The sequence below is a fragment of the Haemorhous mexicanus genome, chromosome 5, assembly GCF_027477595.1.
Source record: "Haemorhous mexicanus isolate bHaeMex1 chromosome 5, bHaeMex1.pri, whole genome shotgun sequence".
Lineage (NCBI taxonomy): Eukaryota > Metazoa > Chordata > Aves > Passeriformes > Fringillidae > Haemorhous > Haemorhous mexicanus.
In genome coordinates this window covers 14,918,401-14,942,500 of record NC_082345.1, presented here as the reverse complement: position 1 = coordinate 14,942,500, position 24,100 = coordinate 14,918,401, and the positions used below count along the sequence as shown (strand labels likewise).

At 44.0% G+C, this 24,100-nt stretch overlaps 1 protein-coding gene across 12 annotated transcripts; it reads left to right on the top strand.

Annotated features, from left to right (window-relative positions):
• The first annotated feature begins 12,170 nt into the window (after positions 1 to 12,170).
• Positions 12,171 to 23,257, top strand: LOC132327154 (killer cell lectin-like receptor subfamily F member 1). Of its 12 annotated transcripts, none has more exons than XM_059846000.1 (8): positions 12,171 to 12,323; positions 12,631 to 12,732; positions 16,925 to 17,002; positions 18,065 to 18,163; positions 20,202 to 20,342; positions 20,686 to 20,837; positions 21,267 to 21,379; positions 21,994 to 23,257. In XM_059846000.1, exons 2-8 carry the CDS (start codon positions 12,651 to 12,653, stop codon positions 22,127 to 22,129), a joined length of 801 nt encoding a protein of 266 aa, XP_059701983.1. In that variant the 5' UTR covers positions 12,171 to 12,323; positions 12,631 to 12,650; the 3' UTR covers positions 22,130 to 23,257. The 12 variants fall into 12 exon arrangements, with proteins under 12 accessions (XP_059701983.1, XP_059701980.1, XP_059701988.1 ...); XM_059845997.1 differs by having other exon boundaries at positions 16,853 to 17,002; XM_059846004.1 differs by lacking the exon at positions 12,171 to 12,323 and having other exon boundaries at positions 12,333 to 12,732; positions 16,853 to 17,002; positions 21,267 to 21,396; positions 21,997 to 22,134.
• Positions 23,258 to 24,100: the final 843 nt, after the last annotated feature.

Below are 24,100 nucleotides of genomic sequence, written 5' to 3'. Positions count from 1 at the left end.
CTGATAACCTAATTTCAAATATTTGAAGATCTTCCTGAGTCTGAGCAGATCAATCTGCAATGTATATCATTAAGGACACTGACAACAAGGATGTGATGCTGGGTTGAAATGAATAAGCATCTGCCTTCTGCCAAAAAGTAATGCAGTATTTTATGCACAATGTTCAAAAAGCCTTGATCTTAAAGATTTTATGATGCATTACGATAAACTCTGAATGGTTGTGAAATCCCACTGGAAGCATTGATATTTCAGGCATACTTCCTGTAAAAATAGGTCAATGAAATTTTGGATAGATTATCTGGAAGTTCTAATACTGCAGGAAACATCATATTCTTGAAGAAAACATCATAGCTGTTTGTTTTTATTATTATTCCATCTGTCCTAGTTTGAATATGGACTTAAAAAGCTAAACTACTGAATTCTGGTCCATTCTTTGCACAGCTGACCTAAACTGTCATTTATAAGTTTATTTTTTGATTGCATAATTGCATGATTTTAAGCAAGCATTATTTGCACAGAAAGGAATGAAAAGATATATAAATTGTAATTCGGCAATTAATGAAGTCACATATTTTTTCCAGAGTTTTTCTGTTTCAATTGATTAAAGCCTGACTGGCTCCTATAACTCACAAGAAAGCACTCAGATGAGGGTGGTGGATGTTCCACTAGTGACAAGAAAAACTGGAGAGAAACATTGCTGAGAAAGTCCTGAAGGTCCCACTGATGCCAACTTCACACCCAGGAATTTCCATAGTCAATTGCCCTAAGGTTATCCCTGCTTTCCTCTGGTGCAGCTGAAATCAGAGCTCATGCTCTGCATTTCAAGAGCTGTGCAGGTGGTTTCTGACTTAGGTATATAATTAATTTTGATGCAAACAGAACTCTAAGAGGAATGTAGTGAGTCTCAAACTTACAGCGTGGAAAACTCCCTCCCTGAGTTCCTGGGAAGAGGCTCTTTGAGAGAGGAGAAGTTGTAAGGCAGTTTGGGGCTTTTAGCCGTTGCACCTTGGATGTTCCCTCTAGGATTCTGAGAGAAAAAGACAGTCAAAAACTGTCATGAGTAAACTGCACTTAAGTACAACTACAGATTTTATTTTGTGTTTGTCTGGGCCAAACTGAGCTATTTTCTGTTACCAAAGACATTCCCCATGCTGGCATTTTTCAGGGATCATTGTTGCTGTTACAAGAAAGGTTTCACTTGAGCTCAGCAGCTTTCAGGCAGCACAAGCAGCTGTTTGGCCATCAGTGATATTTGCACACACTGTCCTTCTGCTTGAAATTGCTGCTCAGGATCAGGTGCTGAGGACACAGAATACCGTGCTCAGAAAGCTATAAGGGAGGGAATTATGCAAGAGGGACTGATAATACAGCAGCAGTATTAAATATCAATATTCCTATGTTAAATATCAAACATTTCAATAACTGCTTGAAACATTTCTAAAGGGAGATGGGAAGGTCTAAGTGCCTGGCCATGCATGATTCCTTGAAGTCCAGCAGAATTGTCATTTTTCTTATAAGTTGCATAAGAACTCATCAAACAGATCCCTTTCTTGCAAACACCCCATTTCAGCTATTTTTCAGCCATGCAAGGTAAACCTAAAAAATAGAACACACTTCTCAAAGATATCAATCTCAAAGCCTACAGACATTCAAATTAAGTCTTTAGTTGCCAGTTATTTCTGTTCAGAGGTCAGTGGACATAATCCTGTTCCTGCTGGCACTAAAACTCTCTAAAAGCTTGGTTATAGGGATCTACTGTGTCCAGAGGTTTTAGGGAGCAGAAACTGCAGTGACTGTAGTGTCCATCATTGCTGCCCACAGCCTCTGAGGTTTTGATGTTCTCAAACCCAAAAGGGTGACCCTCACAGCCCTCCTGACCAGGCAGGTCTCCAGGACTCCCAGCCCCTCTCATTCTCAGAGAGGAAGGAAGGGGAGCTGGTGAAGCAGAAGCTGTCTCATGGGTATCACCCAGCAGCCAGGCAGCTGGGCTGCCCCATGGCAGGACACACTGATGTGGCTGCTGGGGCAGGGCTCTGACAAAAGCAGCAGCAGCTTTTTCCCCCTGTGTCAGGGCTATTTGCACACACAGACACCTTCCTTCCTTCCCTTGTTAACCCCAACACCCCTGAGGATTCCTGGGTGATCCCCAGACAGGGTGGGGGGGGGGTCATGTAACATTTAGTGCAGAAACAAATACCTGTGAGAACTGTGCCTGAGGTCTCACATTCCAACTTCTTATCCCATTTGTAAGGATTCTTCCTGCAAAAAACAGAGCACCAGCTGGACATGAATGGCAAGTTAATGAACTTCTGCTGACTGGCACGGAAGGTGCCGCAAATGGAAAGTCTGAGTACAGAGAAGAGGTGGGTATTTGTCAAGATTAGAGACACTTTCAGCTCCACTCTCAAGGCTTCGCCTCTGACTTGGTACCACTGGATCCATCCAGCCTTGATGCAGCTGGAAGGCCATGGATGAGACAGGTAGGGCTCACCTCAGCCCTGGCAAGGAGAGAAGCTGCCCATGTGTAGAAGTTATCTCCGCTTCCTGCAGCAAGCATTTTCATATTACTCAGAGGCTTAAAGGTTGCTGAAACTACAGTACTATTTTCTGGTGGCTCAAATCAGGTTGTTCAAGAGCTTCCTCACACTCTATTTATATATATATATTTTTTTTCTAAAAATCATCCACAAATAAGAGGTGTCTGCAGAATGGGAACCTACTTCCCAGTAAGAAAGCTTTAGAAGGAAGTGGTTAGGAATAAGCCTGTGTGCAGCTCTGGGATCTGCACAGGACAGGGACCAGTTGGGATGGGTCTGGAGAAGGTCACAGAGATGCTCTGAAGACTGGACCATCTCTCCTACGAGGACAGGCTGAGACAACTGGGGCTACTCAGCCTGGAGAAGAGAAGGTGTGGAGACCTCAGAGCTGGATACCTTCCAGTGCCTGAAGAAGGTCTGTAAGAAAGCTGCAGAGGGAAAGTTAGTGACAGGACAAGGAAGAATGGCTTTAAGCCGAAAGGGAATTGATTTAGATTGGATATCAGGAGGGAATTGTTCCCTGTGAGGGTGGGGAGGCCCTGGCACAGGGTGCTCAGAGAAGCTGTGGCTGCCCCTGGATCCCTGGAAGCATCCAAGGCCAGGTTGGATGGGGCTCTGAGCAACCTGGGATAGTGGGAGGTGTCCCTGCCCATGGCAGGGGGGTGGAACAAGGTGATCTTGAAGGTCTCTTCCAACACAAACCATTCAACACAACACATTGCTCCAGGCTGCTCTGTAGAAGGCAAAATTGAGATGGAAGTTGCAGAAGAAATCCAAAGGCAGAATACAGGATGGAAGAAGAGGGTGCCAGCTTTGTGACCACAGTGCTGCCAGACAAGAATGGGTTTGAACTTGTGAACATCTGTAGCCTGATAAGAGCTCCAATGGGCACTAGTAAAGTGAAAGCCTTGCAAAATTTAGTTCCTCTTATTTTTGTTCTGACTGTATGAGAGCATCTACATTCTATTACAGAACTTTTAGTGTCCTTTGATGTGTATCATAACACCTCTAGGCAGCTTCCTGCTTATTTAGATGGTGCCAAAGCCGCTTACAGGAATTTTGGGCTTCATTACATGAACCATGTTTTGAAGTGTAATTTTGTGAAGTGGGGTTTTATTACATGTTGTACTGTAAGGACATTCACGAAAGCAAATGTTACTACATGTCAGACTTAAACAGGTTGATTTTATCATCATTTCTGAGTGATAATGAACCACTGAGGCCTGCTAAAACCATGGTTGCTTTCAGGCATGTAAAGAGATTTCTCAGACATAAAGCCCAAACGTTGCAAAAAGTCTTCACCAGTTGTGTGACCAGAAACTTTGAGTTCTTGTGGTTCAGGATTTTCATAGCATTTTTGTATTTTATGGGCAACATCACCAACCCAACAGAGTGTTACAGCATTTAGGAATTGGATGCTTCCTAGCTAGAAGAACAAAACAGGATGTCAAAAGGAACAATGCACTTACACATTGTGCTGACTGTTGCCAATTTAGGATCATCTGCAGACTTACTTGGTACTCCTTCCAGTCCTGTGTCCACGTAATTTACAAAGATGAGGAAGAGAGCAGGGCCAAGGATGGAGCCCTGTGGAACCCCCACTAGTGACAGGTTGCCAGCCTGATAGAAATTAGAGCTCTCTCATTTTGCTTCCTTTCAACATCTGCCTTTTTGTAGGCTGGCTTCTTGCTGTCCTTGCCTGGTTGCTTATCTCTGCCATTATTCCTGGCTCTATCATCCCAGTAAAAGGAGTATGAATATCCTTCTGAAATAAAGGAAAAATCCCAATGTTTCTGCCTTGCATTCACAACACCACGTTGCCAAGAAAGGATTTGCATTTCTCAGAATTGCTCTTTGTTTATTCAGTTAAAGCATGTGCTGGACTTCACAAAAAAAAAAAAAAGGAAGTGATAAAGCATTTAATATATGTGTGTGAGTGGCTTTGAAGTTTTCTTTCTGGTGAAATAAAATCTGAAGCGTGAAGCGTGTTTGAGTAACAAGAAGAGGAAGAAAAACGAAGCCAGTTCTCTGAATGTGCACAAGAGGAACAAGGTTTGTGGTCTCTAAAAACACTGCACATCATCTGCAGGTACACACCTACTCAGAAAATTCCAGAAAAACATCATGTTTAAATGCAAACATGCCTGTGTTTTCCTGGATTGCTCCCCTGGGGACCTTCATCCTTCTGTTGAGACAGTGCTCTGGATTTTCAGGGCTTGGCACTGTCTCTGACCTTCATCTTTGCAAAGTTGGCTTCAATTTCTGCTGCCCACCTGTGAATAGTCTTGAGTTTAATTTGGATGGAGATGAGAGGGGTGTTACTCTTGTTAGACTAAGAGACTGGTTTTCCTTTCCCTGGGTGGGCTTTCTGCTATCTTCCTGTATCATTTCATGAAAATATTTTCAATTCTACTCCAAACTTTCAAAAACTAATTTGAGAATGTAAAGGGGATTTAGTGCAAGTGAAAAAAAAACTAAAATATGTGAACATCTCATTTAGCAGGTGCCTGACTTTTAAATCTGGTTTGTTACTGTTCAGGAGGATAACTCACTTGGGAGTCAATTTCTGTCATTATTTCCATGAGTGGTCTCTTGCTAATATTTTTAAGAGCTTCTTGAGATAAGCACAGGATCCACTGCCTTTGTTTTACCAGAAATTTACATAGCTTAGCAAATATATATAAGAAAAAAAAGGAAATCGTAGAGTAATGTAGGCTGGTAGGATGGTTGTGAAGGATTGACCTTAGCTGGCAGCCAGCCACCCCTCCAACCTCTCTCTCATTCCTGCACTTCAACAGGACAGGGAAGAAAATAAGAGGAAAAAGGTCATGGGTTATGATAAAAGCAGATAAATCATTTATCAATTACCATCATGCACAAAACAGACTTGACTTAGGGAAAGTGAATTACTTTTACAAATTAAAACAGATTTGGATAGTGAAAAATGCAGACAAAAAGATTTAAGGAACACCTTGTTCCTGCTCCTTCTTCCCTCAATTTCACTGCTTTATTCCTGGCTTCACTCCCCTCCTACCCAGCACCCAGAGGCACAGCAGGATGGGGCAATGGGGTCAGTCCCTAACAGCTCCTCTCTGCTTCTCCTTAACCCCACACCGTTCCCCCACTCCAGGGCTGATCCTCCCTGGACTGCACTCCCATGATTTATCACCATTAGACACTCTGACACATTAAAGGTAAAGCCAGGATGTAATCCTGACCCCCCAAAAAAATCTCGTTGAACCTTGCTGAATCTTACAGCAGACAGAAATCATTATAACCAGTTCAGAAGGGAAAAAAAACCAAAACTTGCCACTGAACTCTCAGTTTCCAGAAAGAAATATTCCAGACAAAGCACTTAAAAATCACCAAGGGCTTGCTAGAATGCCCATTTCTCTTTTGTGGAAAATACCTTGCCTGTGAATTTCAAAGTTAACAAATCTTTCCTGTTACAAAAAGCCCAGGCTTGTCCTTTTGAAGTGCTACAGAAATACTGCAAACTGTAAGGTTTCAACAGAGCTGCTTCTGTACTTCCAGGCCTCACAAGTCTCCATTTAATAATGGCATTAAGCTGCTTAAATGTACCTGAAGTTCCTTAAATGGGCAGGAACCAAGCAGAACTAAGGATCAATACATATATTTAAATGTCCTTTCCAGCTATTTAATGAGACCTATGCACACCATCTTCTTTTGGTAAAGTAAGAAGCAATTTCCAGCATTTGAAAAAACCCCAGAATTTAAACCAGCTGATTTTAATGTAAGCTAAATGAAATTAAATCCAGTAAAAGGGGCCTGAGGGACTCAAATCTGTTCTCCCTGCAGGAAGGAGTGTGTGTGCATTGAAAGAGTGGTTTTGAGGACTGAGGTGAGATTGAAAGGGCAGTGTTGGAACTACCTACCAGAAGGGTCTGGAGTTTGTCAGAGAAGGACAGAGGAAGAGAAAAGGGACAGGAAAAGAGCTCACTTGTCTGTGTCATTTATACTGCACGGTTTCTTTCCTAGTCCTGCTGCTGCCTTGCTTCAGTTCAAAGCACAGGGGCCACCTGCAGCTCCCTTCTCCTTCAGCACACTTAGAGTCACACCTAGAGATCATCTTGGGTTTGGTGGTGGTTTTTATAGGTTTTGGGGGATTTTCTCTGGGTGTGTCTGTGTGTTGTTGCTTGGTTTTGCTTTTTGTTTGGTTGGTTTGTTTCACTTTGGTTAGTTTGCAGGAACAACATCAAAGAATATTTAGGAATAACTGAAATTAACACTGTAAGACAGTAACTTACTGTCCCCTAAGCTCTTTTCAACAACTTTTGGGGATTTTGTCAAAAGCATTAGGAGCAGCAAGGAAAACAGTACAAAGATTTATGGTGGAAGGCTTTTAAGCTTCTCTTGCTAATCTGTATTTCTTTTAAGTGTCCTAGGGAAGATCCTCTCAGATCATAAAATCCCAGCCCTCAGAGAACTTAGACATCCAGTTTCCAAACAATTAATTAGCTCTGATGTTCAGTTCATGAGCAATACTAGCTGGATGTTTATATAAGAACAATTTTAACAGGGGAGAAATCAAGAGCCAGCATCAATTTCTCAGCAGAGCTGGATAAATTGTGCGCAGTGTTAGTGATGTCAATTGTTCCAGTTTGTCCATTATTGTAACTGCACTGAGAGCTCCTGGATTGGGGCCAGTGGAGGCTGCAGAGATGATTTATGGCCTGGAGCATCTCTGTCAGGGAAAGGCTGAGGGAGCTGGGGCTGTCCAGCCTGGAGAGGAGCCCTGGCTGAGAGGGGCCCTCAGCCCTGAGTGTCCCTGTCTGCAGGGAGGGCTCCGAGCAGGGCCCAGGATCTGCTCCAGGGGCCCAGCAATGGCACCAGAGGAACGGGCAGGGACTGAGCCCAGGAGGTTCCACCTGGGCAGGAGGCAGAACTTGTGTCCTGTGCAGTGACTGAGGACTGAACAGATTGTCCAGAGGGCCTGTGGAGTCTCATCACTGGGGATATTCCAGTCTGGACTCAATCCTGTGCCCTAGGATGACCCTGCTGGAGCAGGGAGGTGGGAGCAGCTGACCCACTGTGGTCCCTTTCAGCCTGACCCATCCTGGGATTCTTTACTGAAACCTCTCAGTGATGAGAAACTTAGAACTGAAAAGGATTTCTTGTTCTTCTTTCTCCTTCCTTGTTTATCCACATTCAAGATCCATACCACACTGGGCACTCCTGTTAAGACCCTGCTTCACACTCAGCCTCCTACTCCTGTTCCACTGCTGCAGTTCACTGGTAGGAGTTATTACAGGCTGGACTAATTCCAATGTGTTAATTCCATCCAAGCCATACATGATCTTACTGCTCCCTCTTTGTTCCCCAGGCTGGATTCTTACACATCAAACTTCTTTTCAGTTTAACCCCCCTCCAATGCAAACATCATAATTTTGGGGTTGTCTCATCTACATTGTTATACTAATCTCTTCTGAGGCCAGTGTGATAAGAGTTTTTGAATCTTGAAATTATCAAGAAAAATTCATTCATAGTTGTATTTTTGCCTCCTGGGGAAAAATTTAAAGGTGTCACATACTTGTAAAGAAAAAAGTCTAGAGAGCACTGAAAATTTTGTGGAAGGGAGTGCTCTTTGATAATTTCTGCCACTGAGTATTGATTCCAATAACTTCTGGAAGAATTGTAAGCTGTGTGTGCTTACAAGCACCATTTGTCCATTCAATCTACAGAATTTATAGATGGTCTTGCTTTTACAACAGTTTTGTCTCCAATTTCACATGCAGACAGATTTTTTTTAATCCGAAAGCACTTTGATATGAAATAAATGCATTAATGGCTAAGGGTTTTTTAGCTCTACATGGGCATGTATTTCCAGAAAGAGCCCTGGAATACATGGAAAGAAGGGAACTGATGAATCTGGATTCAGGTTTTACAGTTTTTGAAGCAACAACCCACAAATGCATGAGGTATCAGCAATCAGCCTGGCCTGCTGCCATGGTTAACCCCATCAGCATCTCAGAAACACTCTATCCCTCACACCTGGGGGATGGGAGGAAAACCAGAGGAGTAAAAGTGAGAAAACTTTTGGGCTGAGATAACACTCTAATAGATAAAGCAAAAGCTGCACACATGAGGAAAGGCCAAAAGAAGGATTTAACTCACAGCTCCCCATGGGCAGCAGGTGTTCAGCCATCTCCAGGAGAGCAGGGCTCCATCACACATAACTGTGACTTGGGAAACACCCAAAACATTCCCCCTGCTCCCTCTTCCCCCAGCTTTAAATACTGATCATGATGCCATGTGGGAACTCCCTTTGGTCAGCTGGGCTCAGCTGTCCCAGCTGTGTCCCCTCCCAGCTCTTGTGCAGCCTCCTGGCTGCTGGGGGGGTGAGAAGCAGAGGAGATGCTGTGCAATCAGTGCTCAGCAATAGCTACACCACCCCTGTGTTACTGAAAGCTGCCACCCAAACTGCTCCAGCACAAATCCATGGTGGCTCCTGTGCATGAAATGAGCTCTGTCCCAGCCCAGAACACCTCCAGAAAAGGGTGCTGTGCTGAGGGATAGAAGTGCTCAGCACCTTCTGGCCCCTGCCCCTGGCCTGCTGATGGGCTCAGGCAAGTCCTTCTATTTCTGCTCTTCCAGCTGCATCCTGGAATTGATGCCCTTCTTTGCTAAGTGCTCTCAAGCCCACAGGTTTAAGTGATACCCAAAACTTTCTCAGCCACGAGGGTATGAGACAGGAGCTAGACTGGTCCTGAGGCAAGGCAGGCCATGTCTGTATGGCAGAATAGAGCACAGCAGGGAAGGACTAACAAAACAGATAAATACATTTCAGCCTGTGAGTTTAAAAGTTTAAATGACATCTTTTTTCCTGCAGCACTGTGGGATAACCAAGCACAGACCTTCCTTTATGGCAATAGGTGTCTGTGTTTCACCCCAGCTCTGATCATGCCTTCTGGGTGCTGCTTTTGCACCTCGCCATACAAACAGGCTCTGCTGTGATGTGGTGTTTTCAGGGTCCCCAGGACAAAGGAGGAATTGAAAATCTGACTCCATGTTCTTAGAAGGCTAATTTATTATTTTTTGGTATTATATTATATTAAAAATGCTATACTAAAACTATACTAAATAATAGAGAAAGGATACGGACAGAAGATTACAAAAGACTGATAATGAAAACTTGTGACTGCTTCCAGAGTCCTGACACAGCCAGTCCAATCACAGCCTGTGACTGGTCATTAAGTAAAAACAATTCACATGAAACCAATCAAACAACCACCTGTTGGATAAACAATCTCCAGACCACATTCCAAAGCAGCAAAACAGGGAGAAGCAATCAGATAATTATTGTTTTCATTCTTCTCTGAGGCTTCTCAGCTTCCCAGGAGAAAAATCCTGGCAAAGGGATTTTTCAGAAAATGTGACAGTGACACTGTGACACAGCAGAGGCTTAGAATTGAAACCTAAACTGGACATTTACTCATGGGACTCCCTCAGTTTAGCCTGGAAGCCTCTGTGCTGCAGCTCAGCCTTTGGGAACTGCATTTTATTGTCAGACTGGCAGTTCAAATTCTTTCAGATGTGCATTATGAGGCCGCTGGAGTCCTGGGCTGATCTGCCTGTTCTGTGGCAGGAGGGGCTGGATTCTGCTTTGCTGGATTCTGCTTTGCAGCCCACGTTGCTGTTTTCTGCCTTTGCCTCCACATGCAGTGATGCTGTCACACCCACAAGAAGAGGTGACATCTGCAGTTGTCACCACGTTTGTTCTGTGCATAGCTGGAGCTGGTAACTGTGCTGCCACCAGAACGTCACTCAGTGACATCACTCAGGCTTGGCAGCTGGCAGGGGGGAGTCTGTGTGCACCCAGGAGCACGTCAGGATGGGGAATGACAGGAGCTCACATCCCTTTGCCTCCCCCCACAGAGCTCCTGAAGGTCCAGGCTGTCAAGCTCTACATGATGTGCAGAGAAATCCCCCGCAAAAATCCCACTATCTTTCCTTGCAGATGCTGCAAGAGAGTCTGGACCCTCAGATATCTCCACATGCTGCCAAAAAGTATGAAAATTCAAGGCTAAAACACCACTCCCCCCTCCCCAGACATATGGATGTTTGATACACAGCCCCTGGTATTTTAGGGGCCTCGCAGGGTTCTGTGAGGTCTGCATATTAATCCAGATTCATTTCCTGGGAGGAAAGAAGAGGCTGAGGCAAGGCTCTACTTGGAGAACCCAAAAGACACAAGGTGAAGGTGGATCATGCAATAAATTAAACTCAACCCAGATTACACCTTGTGAAGAGGCAGCTGAGGGAGCTGGGGGGCTCAGCCTGGAGGAAAAGAGGCTCAGGAGGGACCTTCTGGGTGTGCACAACTCCCTGAGAGGAGGGTGCAGCCAGGGGATGTCAGGCTCTGCTCCCAGGGAACAAGGGACAGTATAAGAGGGAACAGCCTCAAGACTGTACATGGTTACCTCCGGATGGTTGTGACTGGTTTAGGAGGAAATCATGTGAGAAGAGACTGCTGAAGTGTGTGTGCAGTGATGGAAAGAGACTGAGAATTCAAACAACCCACCTTCTAACTCTCCTTTATGGACTCAAGTTTCAGAAAAACCCCAAATAAGGAAATTGTGTTTGGTTCAGGGCTGGGTTTTGGTTATCTTTTTTTTCCATTTCAGAGCCTAACTATCCTGCTGTAAAGGATGCTGAGAAGTTCAGGGGAAAACTGATTCAGAGGACAAAGTTCTGTTGCATGTGATGCTGGTGGTATGGCTGCTCTGTAGGTGTCTGTGAAACAAACCCTATCAGGCTGCAGCTCACGGCATCGATTTATCGTTTATTATCAGATAATGAACCCCTCATGATTTAGATACATTGCTTATAAATCATACTCAGGCAGCACTTCTGACTAATCTGTTCCATGACTATCAAAGGTTCTTCTTTTTTTTTCCCCCCAGCACCTTTTTGTTTGTGCACTTAACACCGCTGCCAGCGTTGAACGTTGTAAGGGAAAAATCAGTAATAGGAGCTCACAGCCCCAAACTTTGTTTTTTTTTCAGGTCCCTTTGAATGTAACAAACCCCTGCAAACAGCCTGCATAAATGTTATTTTCAACAGACCCATGTAGGTTTGCAGACCTTTTCTGTGTTGAACTCTGAGGGAATTTTCTAAGTGGGAATAAGGTACAAAACCCAGAGCAGGGAATGTCATGCACAGGACTCCATGTCTGAGTGTTCTAAATGTATTTTTAGGTTTTAGAAGGTGTTCATGTTTCAATTAAAATCTGTGAGGCTTCCCCCCCGACCTGAAATAGAGGACAAAAACAATGTCAAAAAAATATCCTACAGCAAACACGTGGGTAATGTAAAAGGAGTTTAAAGTAATAAAGGAAACTCAGGTTTTCCATCTGTGGAGCTGTTGGCTCAAGCAGGAAATAGTTCAAGCAATGTAGGAACAGCAGCTCCTTGTAACTACTGTTACAGTTAAGTATGGAAACATTCTTGTAAAAAGCATTGATCATGTTTTTTTAAATTTTCTTTTGAGTTCATGTTGATGTATTATCAATATCATCTAAATTCAGCTGTTAAACCATTGAAGTTCTTCGTGGGTGGAGCAGATTAGAATTTGAGTTACATGTTTGAAGCTGTGTGGTTGCAGTACATTAACCCCGAGACATCTTACACTGTTACATTTACTTCTTGTTTGTCTTTCTTTCAGGTGGATAGGCTGTGTCAGATCATGCACAGGAGCACAAAACAGCCACAGCACAGAAATCATACTTGCTATTCTCCTGAGAACCAGCAAACCTTTCATACCTGTGTAAGTCCATTTTTGGGCATTCCTTAGAGAATTCCCTGTGCTTTGACCAACAAGATTTTTTTCTCACATGTTAGTGAAAATGATGGGCTTTAATCTTCATTTGCTCCTGTATTCTGAAGGGCAAGAAGAGACAGAATGGTGGCTGAAAACAGGCTTTGAAGCTGCACTGAAAGAAGTAACTCAGTGACTTCCTTTTTTTGTGTTTCTCAGCCTTCCTCAGAGCCATAGCACAGCATGTGAGTGTTTTGGAGGCAGGCAAAGCTGAGACAGAATGCAAATGACTGAGTTAAAGCTGCTCTTTCCATAGCTCTGAGGACAGGCTCACGGATGGCAGGGGATGTCACCTACGCGGCCGTGGCGATGCTGCCGAGGGAAAGGCCACACGCTCCTTCAGGGACACCAAACCCAGGTAAAACCTCTTGGGCACACACTCTCTGCTCTCTTGAGCTCTCTCTCTCTTTCTCTCTCACATTTTAAATCGGGTAAAACTAGAAGAATGCTGTAAGATGCTGCATAGGAAGGGCAAGAAGGTGGAATAGTGGATGAGATCCTCCCAGTAGAAATCAGCCAAGCTGCTCCAAAACAAAACCACCAAGGAAGAGCAGCTCAGGTCTGGTCCCAGGCTTTAAGTAACAGAATGAGAAAGAAAAGGTGTTCATTGGTTGAGTGATGAATATAATATTTCTTTTTAAATGAGAAACATGATCATGACAATGCTCCACTGAATTACTACTTACCCACAAATCAGATCAATGTTTATGTTCATGGAAAAGGAGCAGTAAAGTAACCAGTAAAGCAGGAAAGTAGTAGCAGTCTAAAGTGCAGCCACTGTCACTGAAGGAAGTACTGAATGTCCCCTAAAAACTTCCTGCTCTTTCTCTTTAATTTTCCAGTGATGATTTTCTAGAACCAAATTACCAATCTGTGATCATTTCATATTTTTGTAAAAAAGCCCCAAAGGATTAAGCTAGTATTCAGGGTAAGGAGATGATTTGAACTAAATTTTCTGAAGAAGTGACATTTCTAGTACTTGGAAAAAAAATGTAATTCATTCATGAAAGCATTTGGACAAAATTCTGGATCACATCTAACATGAATGACAGCTTATTATGAGCAAATGAGGAAATGCCTGTGGCACCATTCTAAGGATATTTTTATGTTTTCATTAGTAATTATTGTATTTAATTCCTTAAGGAAACAACATTGTGTAATGAGCATTTTTAAATGTTCTACTTACAATGGAGATTGATAGTGATGATAGTGCTCTGAATACATGCACTTAAATGACAGAAAATAATAGCTTTTATATTTTTTTTACAAGACTGGTATCCAAATGATAAAAATTAGTTCACTTTATTATATATATACATATATATTACATATATTTATATTTATAGTTATAGGTATAGTTTTATATATATATATAGACACTTTATTATATATATGGCATGAAATACTACCTTAAACTCTGTGTTTATGCACCTGTGAATTTTGTTTGCACTGCTGTAACCTGTGCAAAGAGGGCTTGCCTGGAATGTTACCCAATACCCAAAGTGATAAAACTTATTTGTGAAGGGAGACAGACATCAAATCTTGATTAGAAGACATCCACAACTAGTCCTTGATCATGCTGCCTAAAGGAAAAGCTCAATTTTGGACAGGCCAGTTCCAGTGAAATTTATCATTAATATGTGGATGGCTCTTAGTAAACTTTTGTTGAACTGATTTTAACTCTTGATATTTTCTCACATGCAGTTACTGGCCATGATAATTAAGTGATTTCTCAATGCCCTGTTCCCTTTAAATATTTAACTTCTCAAAAATGCTAATCAGTTTTGTGGATGTTCTGTTCAAACTCTAGTGCTTCCATCCCCTTTAAGAAACAGGCCAGAAATCCACCCAGTAGTTCTATAAGTCTTAGTTATTCTATCTCAAATATACAGAGACAAAGTCTCTTAACTAATCTTTTCTTCAGTGTTTATAGCTCCCAGTCTCATTTTCCTCACTCTTATGTCTGATTATACTCAAATACATTTTGTTTGATTGGGCTTGGACTTACACTGGACTTCAGCTGTCACTCAGGTGCCCCTGTTAACAGGGATGTGTGGCTGCATTTCTCTTCACAGAGAAAAGCAAGGCACAACTTCCCAAGGATGTTTTCTGGGAATCCCAGCCAGGAACCTCAGAGAAAGAAAAAGCAATTCTTATCTCATTCGCTGCTCCTGTGTTGTGCCAAAGTAGAATGCAATATGGAGATTGTTTACCCAGAGTGATGGTGCTTTGTTTCCTTGGCCCATCAGGGCCAAGCAGTGTCCAGACTGTCGGTCAGCAGACAGTCACAAGATTCTGGGCAGTTGAGTTGAGGACTTGTGCAGTTTCAGTTTTGATATAGTGTAATACAGTATAAAATAACGTAGTATAATAAAGTAATTCATTAGCCTTCTGATATCAATGGAGTCAGATGCATCATTTCTCCCAGATGCTGGGGTCCCCTGCTTTACAATAGGGATGAGGGGATTCTTGGATGCTCTGCCAGAGTATGTTGAGGAGGATTTAGCAATGGCACTATCTGTGCACAGGCTTTGCTAGGTGCAGGTGCTGTTACCATGCATGTGCTTCAAAACAGGTGTTCAAAAGTAAAAAAGTGTTCCCAAATCCCAGCAAGGATAAACAAACCTGGGAATCTATTTTCCAGTGAAAGACTCCAGCAGTTTTTGTGTCCCAATTCCCTCACAGATAATTTGAGAAGTGCCTGATTATGAATCCTGAGTGGCTACACAGAACTTTGCTTGGGAGAAGGACAAACCAAGGAGAGTTCAAGTCTACCACCAAACTAACCCACAAGCAGTTGTAGCCTGCTATTGGTTGTGCCCTTAATTTCTTGTTCTCCTCCTTGACCTCCTGGGCTGCTCCGGGTGTTGACCAGGGCCACCTGGAGCCTCTGGAGCTTCCCCCAGACCTCTGGATGTGCTGGCCCACATCTGGACACACCATTTTCTAATGGACCACCCCAGGAGCACTTCCTGGCTGCACATTGACCAAGCAGAAGCTTCCAATACACAGAGATGTTTTTCTGCACCTGACAATAGGCACAGGGAAGTGCGGTGAAATTTCAGTTTCAGTGGCTGACAGAGATATCCACCTTGTTGTTGAATTAGGTGAGGGTATGGAAGCATCCAGAAGAATTAAGGTTATGTGGTGTTTTAAAACCCCCTGCTGACTTCTGAGGACTTTGCATTCAAATAATCATTTCAGCATTCAAATAATCATACCAGCCAGCACACACTGTAAGAGAAGGAATGATTTTGGTTAAATATTCAGCTTGCATGGATGAGGTTTTTCCTTACAGGCTTAGATATATTCTTTGAAGGAATAAATGTGCATTTGAGAGACAAATTATTTACTAATAGTAGCAGAATGTCTAAAATACTTATTTTAGAAGTACTTCCATTTACAGGGCTAGTGCATTTAAAAGTTTAAAAGTCCTGAATGTTTTTGGGAAATTATTTACATTCTAAGAAGAAAAACTATTCAGGCATTTGATTTGAAAACAATTACATTTAATTTACAAATTTTCTGTTGTTCATTGAATTAATAAATTGAAAGAAAGCAAACAACCAAGTGTATTAGGTCATATTCTCTAAAGCATAGAGTGTCTCCCCTATATGAATACCCTTATTTGCCAGTCAGGTTCTCAGTGGGTTTTTTAACTGTAAAACCTCTCCATACTTCATTAATTCTCATATGAAATGCTGCCTCGTTTTAACCTAATGAGACTCTCTTCCTCTGCCAGGTTTTTCTCTGATCAGTGAAATTTATTACAACACTTCTTTTTAAAAGCCCCAGTGGCCACAAACTAGGGTGGTAGCACAAAGGCTTATTCTTGATACAGATGGATAAAAACCTCTCAATTTATGGAACCAAAAGCAGTGTCCCAAAGGTCCAAATACCTTCCATAACACTAACCAGTAGCTCTGCAAAATACCCAGGTAAATGATATTGAAAACATCTTCAGAAAGATCCACATGCCTTGAACCCACACCGTGAGATTTTAATGCCATTTTTGGTTTTGTTTTGGCAATGTGCTTTTGGAAAAGGATGTCTTCAACCACCAGGTCCATTGCTGCTACAGGCAGCACCTGAAATATCCTGGGATAAACACAAGTCAGGAATGCCTCCAGGAATCACCTTGCTGCAGCAGCATTTCTCTGAGTGCTGGTTTGCATTTGGCACCTCTCTGCCCCACAGAGCAGCGATAGGTCTGGTGCCCCTCCAGCCCCTGTGGTACCCCCTGAGATGCCTTAGCAACAGATGGGATGCTTGCCATGGAGAGGATCCAGGTCCTTCCCATCCTTCAGCCTGTTTGGCTCCTGCTCCAGCCACACAGCACCCAGCAGTTCAAAGCTTATGGAGGAGGCTTTTCCTGCCTGATAGCAGGAGGAAGTGGTAAATCATCTTGCCTGCCGTTGCCTAGGAAAGGGAAAATGCTGAACAAGCAGCCGTGGAAACACACCCCTCTTTTCACACAGGCTCTGCCTTTATTGTTCCTCCACTCGGTGACTGGCACAGCCACAAATGTCAGCGCTGCCCTCTCCTTACAGGAAACACCATCACATATGCTGAGCTGCATGTGAAGCCCCAGCCCCGAGGGAGCAGCAGAGCAGAGACTTCCGCTCCTGGTACTGTGCAATTTTGTTTGGTTACTAATTATAGATGGAGTTTTTCCTATTGCCCACCAGTGAAACCTGTTATCAAGAGCCTTTTGTGCACTCTCTCAATGAAGGGCTGATCTGTCATTTCATCTGCTGCTTTTCTTCCTTCTCAGATTTTACACTTTCCTTTTAAAAATAATACTGAGAGATGTTTTAAAAATAATTTCTAAAAATGCCTTTGGGCCCTACATGGGAAATGTAGTAAAGCAAAGAAAAATTCCATGGGTTTTTTAGAACCCTCGTGGGGGAAGAGTTCCAGGGATACATTTGACATTGGAAGCAGGGTAATGCCCAGGTCTCTATGTGTCATTAGTGCCAGGTGATTGTCACCTTCCCTGTACTGGAAACATCATACCAGATAGGTCAGGCAGCCAGAGGATGGAGCAGTTGCTCATCTCACGCAGGCAAGGTCAGGGAAACAGAGGTTATGACAGTGCACATCTGTGTCTTGTGGAACTGGCACCTTAACCCAAAATCTCCTCGGGTTCTACAGCTTCTTGAGTGTTTCCCTCTGACACAGGATGAATGCCAAACAACTGGAGAGATGCTTGGTTTGATGCAAGGAAGGGAAGTTATCTTTGCACTGCAGGACAGGAACAGTAAGGCTTGGGAGCAGAGAGGAGGAACACCCTACAGCCCATCCCTGACACCCTAGCCCATCCCTGACAGACACCTCAGCCCACCCCTGACACCACAGCCATCCCTGACAGACACCACAGCCATCCCTGACACCTCAGCCCATCCTTGCTACTTTCCCTGAACTGCTCTGCAAGGTGGAGGCAATGCTTGATAAAAATAAAGGAGAGAAGGCAAATTCTTAATGATTGACAATCACTTGCTCTATGAGACCAAACATTTTGATTTCACTTCCACGTGTGCAAAATGGATGCAGATTTTTAATAAGGTAAATGCCACTGCATCCTCCTGACAGCAGACTGATTTTAGGCAGACGATTTCTCTGTTGTTCCCCCAGTGTTAAGTTTAAGAGTGCCAGGACCTGAAGCTGCTCTTCCTCCTGCCTCCCTGCAGGCTGCCAGCATAGGAGCTCAGCCTGGTTCTACGTGGCGCTGGTCCTGGCAGTCCTCGTGCTCATCCTGCTGGGAGTCGTGGCCACACAAGCCAAGCAGTGTGAGTAGATCCTTCCTCCTGCTTCACCCCTTCACTGCAGACATGGTTAAACCTCTGAAAGAGCTGAGAGAAAAATTCCCTTAGTGTCACACTAAAAGGTGTCAACTTGTACACAAACAGAGGAAATGAGAGAATCTTGACAAGGGCCTGGAGTGACAGGACAAGGGGAATTGCTTCACACTGACAGAGAGCAGGTTTAGATTGGATATTAGGAAGAAATTCTTCCCTGTGAGGGTGGTGTGGCCCTGGCACAGGGTGCCCAGAGAAGCTGTGGCTGCCCCTGGATCCCTGGCAGTGTCCAAGGCCAGGCTGGATGGGGCTCTGAGCAACCTGGGATAGTGGGAGGTGTCCGTGCCCATGGCAGGAGGGTTTTGGAGTGAGATGGTGTCATGGTCTGAGCCTGGCGAAATGCCAGTGCTTCCATGAGAAAACTTCTTTTCTTGGTATCTACTGTGAGATGTGATCAGAGACAGAGCAGAGCAGGCTCTAACTTATGATTGAAAGAAAAAAAACTTTATTAACATAAAACTACAGGGAAAAAACACACAGAACACAGGATGAAAACTTTCTAAATTTCTTCTTCTTCCCACCAAATTTCTTAATTCCGTTACCACCCTTTGGATAATCAATTCTCAATTCCTCGAGAAGAGAGGAGTTCTTCTTGCACCACAGACTTCACCCAGGAAACAGTCGAAACTTCTCGTGTTTCTGTGTCATGTGTGGCACCGCCCGGAGAACATTTTGACACTGTGACCTCTTCCTTCCATGTCCAGTGCTCTCACCACTGCACATGGACCTGAGCTGCTTCTAGGGTTTTTTCTCTTTAAGGATGCTTTGTCCAGTTCTAAAAAAGAGCACAGTCCCTCTCCTTTTGGGACACCTGTCCTCCCCATGTTTCACCCCCTGGGGCTGAAGGGTCTCTTGAACAGAGATCATCTTCTTCTTCTTCTTCTTCGAAGACGGAGGGCACCACCACCACCCTCCTCACCCGTCGTCTCTGTTCACACACTTTCACATCACCGCACTCTCCTGGCTCTGAGCCATTGCCTCCCCCTAGAATGCAGTCTCTGTGTCACAGGAACTCAAGGGTTCTGTCCATAGCTATCTAAGTCTAGCCAAAAGCCACTCCATCATCTCCTCTCACCTAGAATTCTTCTCAATTTCTCTCAATCTCACCAACTCCAGGAGGAATTAGCATTTGCAAGGTTTCCATCGTCCCAAGAAGGGTTAAAAGTCCCAGGCTCTGCCGGTTTGGTTCATGAACTCCCACGGCTGGCTGCCCTGCTGGGCACCCCCCCCTTCTCCTTCACTCCAGCCGTGCTATCACAGGCACAGGCTGCTCTCCTCTCTCTCTCTCCCTCCAGGGGGGGAATGGGGGATGGCTGCCCGAAGCCCTCGCAGTGCAATGCTCCTCCACCCTTCGGCCCAGGCCTGGCCTACCTCCCTCCGGCCGCATGGCTCCCCTCCCCCCTGCCCAGCTCCGAGCTGGACAGGGGAGAGGTCTCCTCTGGTCCAGGGCCTGAACTCAAAAGGAACTTCCAGTGGGAGTTCACAGCTTTTAACCCCCTGTGTTCTCAGAGGCGTATCCATGCCCTCAGTGGACAAACCAGGTGCTAATATTAAAATCTGGACACCGATTGGCGTGACCACACGATCCCAAAAAAACTATTTCTCTTCAAACCACGACAGATGGTCTTTAAAGTCTTTTCAAGCCAGGCCATTCTATGAACATCTTCTCAGGAGGGCTTTGCTTACTGAGCTTTACTCACTGAGTTTGCTCATAACTGTGTCTGCACCAGGCAATGTACTCAGAAACAGCCTCACATTCACAGTCCAGCTCTGGGTACAAGACTGCATTTCCTTATCCTTGTTGTTAACCATGACCCCTTTCTCTGGTTTTTTGGTTTTTTGTGGTTTTGTTTTTGTTTTTTTTTGTTTTGTTTTGTTTTGTTTTGTTTTTTGTTTTTTGTTTTTTGTTTTTTGTTTTTTGTTTTTTTTTTTTGTTTTTTTGGTTTTTTTTTACTTTGGGCTGTTCCAGTTTTGAAGGGCAGAGCAGGAAAATCAGGAAGTTTGCCCCACTATGGTCTGAACAGCACCAGCAGTGACATTTCTTCAGAGAGGACTGTCTCAGCAGCACTCCTGAAACAGCTCGTGGAGGAGCTGTGTGAAGATGGACAGGGTGAGACACATTACTTCTTTCCAGCGTAGAAGATGTGTGGTGTGCACAGTTCTGTTGTCTCTGTTCCCATTTCTCTGACACCCTGCAGTTTATGGGAACTCAGGAAGCATGGTGCTCCTGCAGAGCAGTGAAAAATCTAAACTAACATTTTAATCATGATAGTCTTGCTCCTCTGTTGATATAAAGCTTCCAGTATTTTCATTTCTATCTACCAGGAGCTGCTGTCAGAAATGCCATATATCCTCCTCTTGTCCTGGAGAATACTTCCCAGACAATAGTTCATAAACAGGGGGAGGAATTCCATCCATTGCAGGAGCTAAATATTCCCCCTGTCCACCCACAGGGACAACATGTGAGCTGTGTCCCCCTGGCTGGCAGCTGCACAGAGGCAGATGTTACTTCTTCTCTGAGGAGGCCAGGAGCTGGGAGGACAGCCAGAAAAACTGCCTGGCCAGGAAATCCCAGCTGCTTGTCATTGAGGATGAAATTGAGATGGTGAGTCTTGCAGCAGTGACAGGCCTCAGCCAAACATTTCTCCAAGAGAAAATGGCCAGGATGTCAAGAGTACACATAGACAAGCAAGAGCCCCATCAGGGAAGGGATCTGAGTGTCCCTGCCCAGGAGCTGGGCTTGGGAATGTCAGCAGGGCAGAGCTGAAGAGGAGAAGCACAAGAGGTGCCAAAGGTGGAAGCCAGAGTAGTTTTGACTGGGAAGAAGAAATGCTGGGGACTTTCCACTGCTTGGCTCTGGGAAGACAGGAGGCTGGTCATGTGTGTGGGCTGATGTAAGGGGCGGCTCTGACATGGCTGCATCCCTGCCCTTGCTCTTCAAGAGGAAATAAAAGCTGTGCATGAGGCAGGAGCATGACCAGGGCACAGCAGGAAAGCTCTTCTGTCAGGTAACATCCTTCTAATCATTCCACAGGAATTTATAGACAACAAAGACAAAGATACCAAATATATCTGGATTGGCTTGGACACTGAAGACATGGAGAAAACATGGAGTTCGGTGGAAGATCACAGAGTAAAAGAAAAGAGGTGATGATTTTCAGGGGGTAAGATATCTTTGGGGAAAGCAAAGTATGGTATTCCTGCTTGGAAATACAATTCTGAATCTCAGCTAACTACCCAAAGCACAGATCTAAGCCTGCAGCCTCAGGTACCTATTCAGAGTCTATTTCATGGCCAGTTCCAGGTCAACAGGTTCCTGCTGGGCACTTTGGGAAACTGATTTCTGCCTCCAGGACTAACCATAGCCACAGCTCATATATTTATTAATGCAGAGATATTATTACACACTTCTGCTGAAATCCCTGCCAACAAACTCTCTCACTTTGCAAACCATGAGCTGCCTGCCTCTGTTGAAGGCGATGCCAGTCACCACATAGCACTGGCTGGGATCTTTGCAGCTTTCTTCAGCACTGTGGCTGCATGGGGAGGATCCTTATCCTTGTAACACTAATAGTGCCAAGCATCCATGCCTCAGAAGCCAGCAGTCCCTGCTGGTGGTGCCCAACCCACCTCTGCACAGCTGCTGTGCTTCAAGGGGGCTGCAAAGTGGGCATCATCCACCCACCTCATCCAGAGCACCACCAGGATTTTTAAGCACTGCTGAGTTTAAGCAACTCATTGCATTCCTTTTGGTCTCTCAGCAGGACAGCTCTAAAAAGCATCGAGGCTGACAAGAACTGTGCTGTTTACAGAAGGAAAAACCTGATCCAGGCAGATAACTGCCAGACCTTAAAGGAGTGGATCTGTAAGAAGAATGCAACTTTGCTGGTGCTCTGAGCCACATTTCCAGACAGCAGGAAGAACTTCTCATCAGAAGACCCTTTTACAGACAAACCAACTTGTGATGTAAATAATTTTCATCAGACTTGCAGGGAAACTTGCACTTTGCTGTGCTGTGCTCCCTAAGAAGTCAGAAGACAGGTCCTGTAACAGGCTGCAAGCTGGCACACAAGGATTTTGGGGTGCTGAGCCTTCACACAGACAGATTTTGGCAGCAGCTGCCTCAGGAAGGATCAGAGGAGAAGAGATACTCGTGGGGAGGAGCACTGTGCACATAAACAGTGTGATGTGCAGGAATTGTGGCCGCTGTGGGTCATGAAACGTGCTGGGCCCTTTGTTGTCACCCCTGCCTGCAGGCAGCTGCTGAGCTGAGGATTTCTTATTTGGGTTTCAGGATTTTAGTGTTTGCTGAAGTTGTGGGCTTGGGGTTTTGTGGTTTTTTTCCTTGGGATCTAATTGTGACTCACAGAAGTCACTTGAAGGCTGGGAAAAAATGCATTTATTGGACAGTGTCTTATTCAAAGCTGCTGCACAGCGACTGGGTGCAGACAGCAGAGCAGGCATGGTGTGACTTGTAACACTTGTGGTTAATGTGCTGATTGCTCCCATCTGCTTCTGGTGCTGAGCCTTGGAATCTGACGGGATTAACTAGGGAAGGGTCTTGGGCTCTAAAACAACATTGCAGTGCAAGGAAATAAGGTTGATAACCTTCCTCTCCACCTATATTTTGTCCCTTTACATTGTAAATTCCAATTTACACTGTAAAATCCACAATTATAGTATGATGAGGTACCAAAGCCTAAGCCTGGTGAAATTAATGCCTGGGAGTGCACTCAATAAATGCATTACTTAGGCATTGAAGTGTCATGAATAAATGCTATTTCTGGATCTAGAACACAAAAATGCTAAGAGCAGTCTGACCTAGTGCCTTTATTAGATTCACATGTTTGACAAAAATGAAGAAATGTCATGAATTGAAGGTGCTACTATGACAAAAATGGCACCAACTGGAATTTAAGTCCTTACAGCAATGAGAAACAAGTCTAACATAGCTTTTGAGATGGTGAGCCTTTACCTCATCTTTGCTGTGATGCACACAAATAAAGGCAGCTGCAGTTTCTCAGAGATGTTTTTCCATACCTGTGCATGCCTGGGGAGGGTTAAAGTCCGGCACTTTAGGGCTGCAGAAGTGTGAAAGTGAACTGTACCCTCAGGGACTTCCCTTCAAACAACAACAACAAAAAAATCACAGCACAGATTTGTCATGCAGAATTCAGCATCAGCAGCTCAAGACCCATGAGAAACTGCTGTTATGTAAGAGGGAACAACAAAAATCCCCCAAACTCAGCACAGCACGTGAGGGGAAGAGGATTGGTTTGTTCATTCTAGACAGAGAAGCAAAGAAAAGGAAAAACTCAGAAATGAGTAAAATAATCATCTATACCTGTATAATACATGTTTTATAGAGAGAGAATTTCTGACTGCTGAGAAATTTTCACTTCAGGGTACCCACAGCACACCCTTCTCCACACAGTGGAGTTGACAGCTGCTGGTTTTCTGGCAGATCTTTATTGATTCATGCTGAATTTAACAGGAAAAACAAACTCCTGCATGCTGGCTTCTCTCAAATTAGTTGTGGTGTTTAGGTTTTAACAATATTCATGAAACATCTACAATTTGGGCCTTCCTGCTATTATTCATGTAATTAAACAAGTTTTTGCAGGGCCTTACTGAAGTTCTTACCTACAATTTAAGCATTTATTTAAGGAAAAAAGAAAAAGAAATTACCATTGAAGTAATGAAAAAAATTCATCAAACTCCACTCTGAGTAAAGCAAGTTGGCAGAGTTTGCAGCTTGACCCTTCTTTTCTTAACATCACCAAAGAAGTTCATTGCATCCCTGAGGAGTCAGATTCCAGAAGAGCTTTCACTTTTTAACCTTTTTTTTAAAAGTCTGACTCATTATGA

What these genes read in the sequence shown, in the direction of transcription:
- LOC132327154 (XM_059845997.1), top strand. Translation starts at nt 12,651, where the DNA reads ATGGCAGGGGATGTCACCTACGCGGCCGTGGCGATGCTGCCGAGGGAA. An exon ending in AGCAGAGACTTCCGCTCCTG is followed by an intron (nt 17,003 to 18,064) that starts GTACTGTGCAAT and finishes GCCTCCCTGCAG; the next exon opens with GCTGCCAGCATAGGAGCTCA. An exon ending in GCTGTGTGAAGATGGACAGG is followed by an intron (nt 20,343 to 20,685) that starts GTGAGACACATT and finishes GTCCACCCACAG; the next exon opens with GGACAACATGTGAGCTGTGT.